Source organism: Glycine max, chromosome 14 (assembly GCF_000004515.6).
Source record: "Glycine max cultivar Williams 82 chromosome 14, Glycine_max_v4.0, whole genome shotgun sequence".
Lineage (NCBI taxonomy): Eukaryota > Viridiplantae > Streptophyta > Magnoliopsida > Fabales > Fabaceae > Glycine > Glycine max.
Genome location: NC_038250.2, coordinates 34147003 through 34158723, shown reverse-complemented (window position 1 = coordinate 34158723; position 11721 = coordinate 34147003). Strand labels below are relative to the sequence as shown.

The 11721-nt window shown below is 36.5% G+C and overlaps 1 protein-coding gene across 1 annotated transcript; it reads left to right on the top strand.

Moving 5' to 3' along the window:
- The first annotated feature begins 7916 nt into the window (after nucleotides 1-7916).
- LOC102668757 (uncharacterized) lies at nucleotides 7917-8534 on the top strand. Its single transcript, XM_006596738.1, has one exon. It carries the CDS (start codon nucleotides 7917-7919, stop codon nucleotides 8532-8534), a length of 618 nt encoding a protein of 205 aa, XP_006596801.1.
- The last annotated feature ends 3187 nt before the right edge of the window (nucleotides 8535-11721 follow it).

The following is an 11721-nucleotide window of genomic DNA, read 5'->3' as shown; positions in this document are numbered from 1 at the left end:
TTCTCCCCCTTTTTGATGATGACCAAGCTCCATGTGTTGTTGTTGCTTCTAATCTTCAAATGCTCGCATTGTCGAGTCGTCTTTACTTTTGATTATGTTTTAAAACAACAAACATTTTTCTCCCCCTTTGGGCATATTAAAAAAACAAGCATAGTTTGAATATTGTAGAATAAAACACAAGAATGATATCATAAAAAGTAATTTGATTCATTAATTAAAAAGCCAATAAGATAGGAATGGCACCCATACTATGGCTTACAAGAAATTTAATCATAAGACTCAAAGCATCATAAACAAACACAATAAGCATAGAACTTAAAACACAAAAATACAAAAGGGCTAGGATGGCTAAGGGTAACTAATCCTCCTCATCAATGCCATCACCAATGTAATGCTTCCTCAGCTTTGCCTCAATGTTGTCCAACCTCTCACTAATGTTGTTCAAGTGCTCATTTCAAGTCTCATTTTGCAGAAGTTGCCAATTGTAGATCTGATCAATCTTCCTCAAGAGAGTGGTCTTGAATGTCTCAAATGAAGAAGAGAACATATAAGTTTAGAGAGAATAATAATTGTGTGTGTTATTTCCAAGAGGAGTAGTCTACTTATAGATACAAAAGATAATCGGAAAGTTACAAAAGATAAATAGAAATAAGATAAATCACAAAAGATAGACAAATATATGGCAACCACAAGTATATTATTCATATTTATATTTAATTAACACATTATATTTTTTTAGGGTAAATACCTAATTTAGTCATTGTATTTATTTAGCGCTGATAGTTAAGTCCTTAAAAGATAGAAAAGTAAAATTTTGTTTGTAAATTTGCTAAAGGTGCGAAAAATCCATCCTATCGTCAGTTTTCGTCGTTAACCTAAACGGAAGTGCCTACGTGGCACCTCTAGACCTATTTGCCATAAGAAAGAGTGGCTACATGTGGTGCTGACTCAGTGAGACTAAATTGTCACTCAAAAAGTTTTTCTTTTTACTAATTTTTATTTTCTATTTCTTGTTGGCGCCTCCTCCTCCTCCATTTTCTCCTCCTCCAAGAATTCAAGTTTGGCATGTAACGCCTCAATTTCTTTTTCTTGAACTATAGCTTTAAAATAATTTATATAGTAAATATTGCGGAATACAAGTCATTAAATTTTTATTTTCTATTTCTATGTTGACAAAACATCTCAATATTTTTTTTTCTTTTGGGAAAAGAAGGAACATGTATATCTATATATTTATTGCACTTTATTAGAACATATGCATATAATTAAATGCTCATGAATAAAGGATATTATCAAAACACATTTTCTATTTAAAAACCATTTCAAAAGTTGTTGTCATTTTTCTTGCACCTTTACACAATGCTATAAATCAACTTATGAAGAATTGACTTGCACAAAACCAAATACTGATAAACTAAAAAAAAATACATAATCATACATAATGATCCTATGTGTCCCTTAAGATGCAAACATAGATGAACCAAAGCCATTACAGCTGTTAAAAAAAATTCATTGCCCCCCTAAAAACATCACACAGTATCACCAAAAGGTTTTATACAACAAAACATTATGTAAATGAGTATATAAATCTTCTCACCCTAAATATAAATCAAAAAGGAAAAACAATCCTACACCCAGAGCAGTCACTACCCAAGACCTACAAGTGATACACATTGTGTGCCTCAACAGTGATTGGTGGAGCATGGGGCTCATCTAACAACAAGATGTGGCATCAGACGTATCTAAAAAGTGTGTGGATACGTGCCTTTTCCTTCATCATGTACTTGTAGTGATAGCTACTGATCCATCTTAGCATCCCCCATTGATGCTCTATGATCTTCCCCAGAAATTAGTGGTTGCAAGGGTTAGTGCTCTGCTCCTCGAATGCCACAAACAATAGGCAATAGTAAAACAAAATTAACACACAATTTACGTAACCATTATGTGTGGTTGTCTAACAAACAACACTCTTGCATCCCAAATGCGTAACTATCACAATTAATTCACCATTAGGCCCAATCACTACCACCAATCCTCCCAGGTTTTGGTAGTCTTACAAATAAATCATGTGGATGACCGTCGAGAGTGATCACTACATATAGATACATTGTATATCAATCCTTCCTCTCCCAACTCAAAAAGCATAGTCTCGGAGCCCATCAGCAGTAGCAAAGTGAGGCATGTGAGTTACATGCGCTAAATGAGTGCACCAAATGTTGGGTAGTCACCACTCGCTAATTTCCCTAGGTTCTTCAAACCTCTCCGCCCATTATACCCCAATGTATCTTTGTCCATCATCTACTTCCTCAACACAACCTCACCTTCTCACAGAAGGAAATAGAACCAACAGTTCCTTAATCACTATCCAATCCTCTTGACTGTTTCCACTGCATTGTGTGCGTAGCCTTCATGCCACGTGCATCAACGAGTGCGTACAAACAAACAAACAAACAAGAAAGAGAGACAAGGCTTTAGCCTATGTACTACTCTTAGGGAACCATTCGTGGCCCCTTAAGCGGTAAAACCACTCGTCACACAAAATAATCAAACAGCATAACGTATGTAATTATGGCTGTCTAGCTAGACATAACAAACATTTGTCAAGGGTCAAACACTCCTGGACCCAAACCACAACATGTACAGATAAAATAACAATATGCAGACAATATATATATATATATATATATATATATATATAATAAAATAAATTTGCATGCCACAGATATAATTGCCAAAGTTCAAACTCTATCGGTCTTATCGTTAAATAATCCTAATAGAATACAGACACACATTCTTAGTAATTTTATTAGCATAGAAATATCACAATTTCAAAACATACATCAGTCATCAGATCTCGCATTTATCTCAACAATATAGAGTAAATAAATAAAAAATTTAAAGAAATAAATAATTCTAAGATAATTTATATAGTGGCACAGATTCCAAAGTTAAGTTATATACAGTCTAAAATCTCTCTCACTCAATTTTTCAGAGTTTCGCTCCTAACTTATTTTTAGCGCTCTAAGTTCACCGAGAGTCGAATTTTCACAAATCTTATATGTGATGCAATCCTACCCCCAAGGGCATTGGATAGAAGACTCCAAGAAGATTGGGCCAGAGATGCAAGAGAAGGCCCTAGGGTTCTCATGAGCCTTAGGGTAGATTCTGGGCCTATGAGCTAAGTATGAGCCCACTTATCTTTGTACATATTAGATTAGGATTTCATTATTTTTGGGCCTTGTATTTAGGGCTCCATAATGTAAGGAGGGTACCCTAGTAATGTAGGATTTTTCAACCCTTGTATTTTAGGGAAACTAGACTAGTTTTTGTATTAAGGGTAGTTTTGTAATTTCATATGCAATAAGTGCACTATTTGATGTGTGTGTTGGGAGAGATATTTAATTGAATTGGGAGAAACCCAATCCAATTAAATTTTGGTCCAGCCTAAGGGGCAAGTGAGCATTTGCTTGCTACACTCCATTGCCACATCATATATTCACATTTTGTGTATGTCTTTCATGCTTTACATGTCTCATGACACCTAAGCACACTTAGTGAAGAATCTTGGAATTGATCTTGAATTAGTGGGTGTTAGTAGTCATTTATGACTAACTTTTGTATTGAATAGTTATATGAAATTAGCATCTTTCCCTCGGTTTATGGTTCTTTTTGTAGGATTTGTACACATTTTCATGTTTAGTTTGATTTTGCTTAGTAGATACCCCAATTTTGTGAATTAATGTTGAATCAACTTTAGTTTTAGGCCAAATGAAAAAAAGGTGAAGCAGTTGGTGTCTCGCTAAGCGAGGCATATGCGCTTAGCGAGTGACATCCGCTAAGTGAGGCACTCAGCTCGCTTAGCAGATTGGAAAACCCTAGAAGAGAATCAGTCTCAGATGCACGTGCCCAGTGTGCCGTCAGCTCGCCCAGCGAGTCGTTTGTCCCTTCTCGCGCTTAGCGCGCCCAACTCGCTAAGCGAAAAATCACTAACTCGCGCTTAGCGAGAAAATGGCGCTAAGCGAGCCTTCAGAATCTAAAACGTCAAGGAGCCTTTAAAACACTGAAGTTGGCATAAAACAAAGGGAGATGTCTGCAGAGGACAACAGAGGAAACAAAGAGACACACCTAGAGAGATGAAAAATAGAGCAAAGCTCCAGTCTTCAAGAGAGTTTAGGTTTTAGGAGCGATTTTAGGGTTCTAGGAGTGGAGGAGAGATCCTCATCCATTTGTAACCTTATTTTTTCTTCAAAAATCTATCCTTTGTGCTAAAAGTTACTAAATTGCAATGGAAGGCTAAACCTCTTGTTGGGGATTTCTACTGAACAATTGATGTAATATTCTCAATATCTATTTAAAGTTATTTTTTATGTGTTCATTGCTTCTATCTGCACTTATTTCTTGCATGCTTGTGGCTTGATCACCCATTAGTATGTAAAACCTTAGAACTTGATAGAGCAGGCTAGAGATCTGTATGTCTAGGGACAGAGTGCAGTGATTCAATTTATATTATGTTGTAATCTTAATGCAACTCGTTTAGATTAAGTTTGTTGAAGGATCAAGTGATGCAATCCTATCCCACAAGGGCATTGGATAGAAGACTCCAAGTAAATTGGGCCATAGATGCAAGAGAAGGCCCTAGGGTTCTCATGAGCCTTAGGGTAGATTTCGGGCCCATGGGCTAAGTATGAGCCCACTTATCTTTGTATATATTAGATTAAGGTTTCATTATTTTTGGGTCTTGTATTTAGGGCTCTATAATGTAGGTAGGGTACCCGAGAAATGTAGGATTTTTATGCCCTTGTATTTTAGGGCACCTAGACTAGTTTTTGTATTAGGGGTAGTTTTGTAATTTCACATACATTAAGTGAATATTTGATGTGTGTGTTGGAAAATAAATTTAATTGAATTGGGTGAAGCCCAATCCAATTAGATTTTAGAGGGGGGGTGAGCATTTGCTTGCTACACCCCATTGCCACATCATATAGTCACACTTTGTGCATGTCCTTCATGCTTTACATGCCTCATGACACCTAAGCACACTTAGTGGAGAATCTTGGAATTGATCTTGGATTAGTGGGCTGAACCATAACTAAAATTCACTAATCATAATTAGTAAAAATTTGGCTCCAAAATTTGGCTTCACAAATTCAATTTCAAATCCATGTGAAATTTGAATAGACCCCTCCAATTTTGTGTGACACTTAGGCTATAAATAGAGGTCGTGTTTGTGCATTTTTTTCAACTTTGATCATTTGAGAATTACATTTCAAAGTTCAGACCTTTTTTTAGGCACAAATTTCGTGCTCCCTCTCTCCTTCTCCCTCCATTCTTCTTCTCCTACCTCCAAGCTCTTATCCATGGCTTCTTATGGTGGTGAGCTTCTTCTTGACTCATCTTCTCCTTGAAGTGGCGTCTTTTCTCAACTCTTCTTCTTCTCCATTCCGCTGCCATTAAAATTCAAGAAAGAAAGGACTCCATTGATGAAGAAGATCCAAGGCCAACAAGCTCCAATGGAGCTACATCATCAAGGATCAAGTTTAAATAGAGTTAGGCCCATTCACTCGAGAGATCTTGGTTTGGGTAGTTGTTTTCAGCATAAGAACACTAAAACAACATTAAATAGAGAAAAATACATAGTAACGTCAAAGTAGGTTCAATAGAATGACCCAATGTTTTTATTTGACTATTTTTACCTCTCTCTTTTAGACATTTTAAATTTGTAGTTAATTAGAACTGTAGACAAAAACCCTTCTTCATATTTACTAGCTTTAAACAAATGTTTGCTCATTGAACGCATATTTTCTGAATGAAACAAGTTCCCTGTGATTCGATACTCGGTTCTTACCATTTTATATTACTTGTGCGACTCAGTACACTTGCTGATTAGCATTCACGGATTATTATTCCCAAACAAGTTTTGGTTGCGAAACAAGTTTTTGGCACCATTGTCGTGGAACTTCTTTCCATTGAGAAAGTAGAGTTCAGTTGTAGACATTTATTCTTTATTCTTTTATTGATTTTGTGAATAGTTAGTCAAAATTTATATTTCTCTTGATTTGGTTAACTGTTTCTCTGTTTAGTTCTTCTTGTATGCGAGGTAACTCTTCTGCAGGTGATTTAGCTCCATTAGATTTAGAGATAGAAGCCACTTACAAGAGGAACAACGTAGAGAGAAGGAGAAATTTTTTGCAGGAAAGGACAGCACAACCAAGTTTAGAGGAAGCTCAATCATCTGAGTCATCTTCGATCTTTCCAGAGTTAAGAGAATCTGAAGTTCTAATTATGGCTGAAGATTAATCAAAGAGGGTTACTCTTGAGGACTATTCTAGCTCCATCGTGTCGCAATTCTTCACAAGCATTGCGCGACCGAAAGTTCAAGCCCATAACATCACATATCCTCATTCCTTGATACAGTTGATTCAAGGAAATTTGTTTCATGGTTTGCCTAATGAAGACCCTTATGCACACTTGGCTACATATATTGAGATATGCAACACAGTGAAAATTGCTTATGTGCCTGAGGATGCAATAAGGCTGAGTTTGTTTTCATTCTCCTTGTCTGGAGAAGCTAAGAGGTGGTTGCACTCATTTAAAGGAAATAGTTTGAAGACTTGGGATGAAGTGGTAGCTAAATTTTTGAAGAAATATTTTCTTGAGTCTAAGACAGCTAAAGGCAAGGCAGTTATCTCCTCATTCCATCAATTTCCTGATAAATCTTTGAGTGAAGCACTTGAAAGATTCCGTAGCTTGCTGCGGGAAACACCCACTCATGGATTCTCTGAGCCAATTCAGCTAAATATCTTTATAGATGGTTTGAGACCATAGTCCAAGCAGTTATTGGATGCTTCTACTGGAGGGAAAATCAAATTGAAGACCCCTGAAGAAGCTATGGAGTTGATAGAAAACATGGCTGCAAGTGATCATGCTATTTTGCGTGATCGGACTCATATTCCTACAAAGAGAAGTCTACTAGAGCTTTCCTCACAAGATGCATTGTTGGCACATAACAAGGTTCTAGCTAAGCAGCTTGAGACATTGACAGAAATACTTAGTAAGTTTCCTACTCAATTACAAGTGAATCAGCCTTCACATTCAGCTGTTTTGCAGGTTGAAGGTTGTAGCATATGTGGAGGAGCTCATGAATCTGGTTGCTGTATACCTCTTGAAGAGGCTACATAAGAAGTGAATTACATGGGAAACTAGCACAGACCAGGTTTTAATGCAGGTGGATTCGCAGGTTTTCAGCAAGGTTCCAATTTTAATCAGAATCAAGGGTAGTAGAGATCTTATCCTGGAAACCAGTACAATAAAGTCTAAGGTGGATCATCCAATAGGCCTTAAAATCAAGGGCCTAGCCTTTATGAAAGAACAACCAAGCTGGAGGAGACTTTGGCTCTGTTCATGCAGGTTACTATGTCTAATCACAAGAGCATAGAGTCTGCCATAAAGAACCTGGAGATTCAAGTAGGATAGCTAGCCAAGCAAATAGCTAAGAATTCTTCTGGAAGTTTCGGAGCTAATACTGAAAAGAATCCTAAGGAAGAATGCAAAGCTGTCATGACTAGAGGCAAGAAGGGAATCATGATTGAAGGTGAAGGGAGGAATGTGGATGAGCAAGAGCTAGTAGTTCAAGAAGAAAAAAGAAAAAAGAAAATAATTTGAGAGAAAAAAAAATAAATGATGGTGAGAAAGAAGTAAGAGAAGAGAAAAATGAAAAAAAAGAAAGAAAAAGTGGAAGAAAAGAAAACAAAGAGTGAGCTAGCCAGAGAAAGAAAGAGGTTATTCCATGCTCAGGGAAGGAAGTGCCATATCCTTTGGTACCATCCAAGAAAGACAAGGAACGAAACTTTGCTCATTTTCTTGATATCTTCAAGAAATTAGAGATAACTATCCCTTTTGGAGAAGCCTTATAGCAAATGCCACTCTATTCAAAGTTTCTGAAGGATATGCTAACCAAGAAGAGCAAATATATCCACAGTTATAATATTGTGGTGGAAGGAAACTGCAGTGCTGTGATTCAAAGAATCCTTCCACCTAAATACAAAGATCTGGGGAGTGTTACGATCCCCTACTCTATTGGTCTAGTGTCAGTTGGTAAAGCCCTCATTGACTTGGGGGTTAGCATAAATTTGATGCCTCTCTACATGTGTAGGAGGATTAGAGAGTTGGAGATTATGCCAATAGAAATGACATTGCAGCTGGCAGATCGTTCCATCACAAGGCCTTATGGCATGATCGAAGATGTTTTGGTCAAGGTGCAACAATTTACCTTCCCTGCAGATTTTGTTGTCATGGATATTGAAGAGGATGCTAAAGTCCATCTGATTTTGGGTCGTCCCTTCATGTTAACTGCCAATTCTGTGGTGGATATGGGGAAAGGTAATCTGGAAATGGGTATTGATAATCAGAAGGTCACATTTAAATTATTTGATGCCGCAAAGCACTCACTTGAACGGGATATCTGCTCCAAGACAAAGGAAGTTAAGAATGAGATGGTTTTCTTGGCCAGAGCCAAGCTTGCTCCAAACCCATGAGGTAATATTCGTCAAGCTAGTGACATTAAAGAAGTGCTTACTGGGTGTTAGTTGTCATTTAGACTAACTTTTGCATTAAATAGTTATATGAAAATTAGCATCATTCCCTCAATTTATGGTTCTTTTTGTAGGATTTGTAAATATTTTCATGTTTAGTTTGATTTTGCTTAGTAGATACCCTAATTTTGTGAATTAATGTTGAATCAACTTCAGTTTCAGGCCAAATGAAAAAGAAGGTGAAGCAACTGGTGTCTTGCTAAGTGAGGCATATGCGCTTAGTGAGTGACATCCGCTAAGCTAGGCACTCAGCTTGCCCAACGAGTCGTTTGTCCCTTCTCACGCTTAGCGCGCCCAGCTTGCTAAGCGAAAATTCACTAACTTGCGCTTAGCGAGAAAATGGCGCTAAGTGAGCCTTCAGAATTTGAAACGTCAAGGAGCCTTTAAAACACTGAAGTTGGTCTAAAAAAAAAGAGATGTTTGCAGAGGACACCAGAGGAAACAAAGAGAACCTAGAGAGATGAAAAACAAAGCAAAGCTCCAGCCTTCAAGAGAGTTTAGGTTTTAGGAGTGATTTTAGGGTTCTAGGAGTGGAAGAGACATCCTCATCCATTTGTAACCTTAGTTTTTCTTCAAAAATCTATCCTTTGTGCTAAAAGTTACTAAATTGCAATGGAAGGCTGAACCTCTTGTTGGGGATTTCTACTAAACATTTGATGTAATATTCTCACTATCTATTTAAAGTTGTTTTTATGTGTTCATTGCTTCTATCAGCACTTATTTCTTGAATGCTTGTGGCTTGATCACCCATTTGTATGTAAATTTAGGATTTTTAGTACTGGGAAGTGCTTTAAAACCTTAGAACTTGATAGAGCAGGCTAGAGAACTGTATGTCTAGGGACGAAGTGCAGTGATTTAGTTTATATTATGTTGTAACTTAATGCAACTCGTTTAGACTAAGTTTGTTGAGGGATCAAGGATGAAGTTTAAATAGAGTTAGGCCCATTCACTCAAGGGATCTTGGTTTGGGTAGTTGTTTTCAGTATAAGAACACTAAAACAATGTTAAATAGAGAAAAATACATAGTAACGTCAAAGTAGGTTAAGTAGAATGACCCAACGTTTTTACTTGACGATTTTTACCTCTCGCTTTTAGACATTTAAATTTGTAGTTAATTAGAACTGTAGACAAAAACCCTTCTTAATTTTTTATTGGCTTTAAACAAATGTTTGCTCATTGAACGCATATTTTCTGAATGAAACAAGTTCCCTGTGATTCGATACTCGGTTCTTACCATTTTATATTACTTGTGCGACTCAGTACACTTGCTGATTAGCATTCACTGATTATTATTCCTGAACAAGTTTTTTCCGCAAAACAGTGGGCTGAACCATAGGAATTAAAGTGAATTGACCAAGCAAAAAGATATAGGGAGCAAAACACCATTACCTAGATAAAGATGCTCTGATACCACATGATGTAGCTCCATGTAGAGCTTGTAGGCCTTGGATCTTCTTCATCAATGAAGTCCTTTGCTTCTTGAAGATCAATGGTAATAGAATGGAGAAGAAGGAATGGTGATTAGAGATGCCACTTCAAGGAGAAGATGAGTCATGAACAAGCTCACTGATCGAGGCCGTACCCGAATCAAATAAACATTAAAAATGCAGTATCTGGGAAGTGATCCTAGGTCGTCTCTCAACGAGCAATGGTCAACCAAACATTCATAACAGATAGTAATAAAACAGTAACGAATTGGGGGGGAGGGGGGTTGTTTGTTTTTGTAAATTAAACAACGAGCAAATTTAATTAGAAAATATCAGAATTAAAACACGTTGTTTCCCCTTGATTCACAAGCAAGTCTCTTATCCTAGGTTACGAGAATTTATCCTTTATCAGTTCAACCACTTAATCCAACCCTAAATTAAATTACTAAGTGAAATTTAACATAAGGCAGTCATTATGTGATTAAGCAACACATACACCAATTAATCATGAACGAAACTGATCATTAAGCATGAACGTAAATTAAGCGCAGAGACAATTAATCAAGCACTAAGCATGCATGGATTAATAGCAACAAATACAGAGTAATTCGTGAATAGGAAAAACTAATCAAAATTCAATAGTAATAATAAAACCTAAAAGAGAGCTGTGCTTGATTGTCAAGAGAAAACAACACTGGAGACTTAGCCTTCCATTAATCAGTAGAAAACGAAATTATAGATTGAAGCAGAAACGAAATTTTATTGCTACGTGAATAGTAAAAACTGGAATTGCAAAACCTAAAATTATTCTTTCTCCCCCAAAATGAAAAGACTTCCTAAAGCTAGAACCTTGGTGCTGTTATATAGGTTCTCAGCCCCAAAGCTTACAAATCTATTTTAAGTCCAAGCCCATAAATAAAATAAAATATGGGCAAGATAAGATAACATTTGATAAAATAAAATCTAGATGAAATAAAATCTAGATAAGATAAAATCTAGATGAAATAATATCTAGATGAGATAAAATCTGGATAAGATAAGATTTGATAAAATTGTCTGCTCTCTTCAAGTCCAAGCCCAATTCCGGATTCAAGCCCAATTGCTTACAATTCTCCTGAAATTAAATTAAAAACACAAAATTAGTCCAGTAAGCCCAAATGATAAAACTGCATAATTAATTTGACATTTAAGGCTAATCAGTAATTAAAATGGTGACAAAAAGGGTTAAGAAATAGGAGAAAATGATGACACATCACTCACCATCATAGGAAGTCATGGATAAGAGCCTAAAGATAGGAGAAGATGAGTGGAGGGAGATGGAGAGAGAGGGGGCATGAAATTTATGCCTCAAATGAGGTCTGAACTTTGAAGTGTAATTTTTCAAATGATCAAAATTGAAAAAATGCACACACAAGGTCTCTATTTATAGCCTAAGTGTCACGCAAAATTGGAGGGAAAATTGAATTTCTATTCAGATTTCAATTGAATTTGAATTTGAATTTATAGAGCCAAAATTTCACTGATTATGATTAGTGAATTTCAGCTATGGTTTAGCCTACTAATCCAAGATCAAGTCCAAGATTCTCCACTAAGTGTGTGATGTAGCTCCATGTAGAGCATGTAGGTCTTAGATCTTCTTCATCAATGGAGTCCTTTGTTTCTTGAAGATCAATGGCAGCGGAATGGAGAAGAAGAAAAGGTGA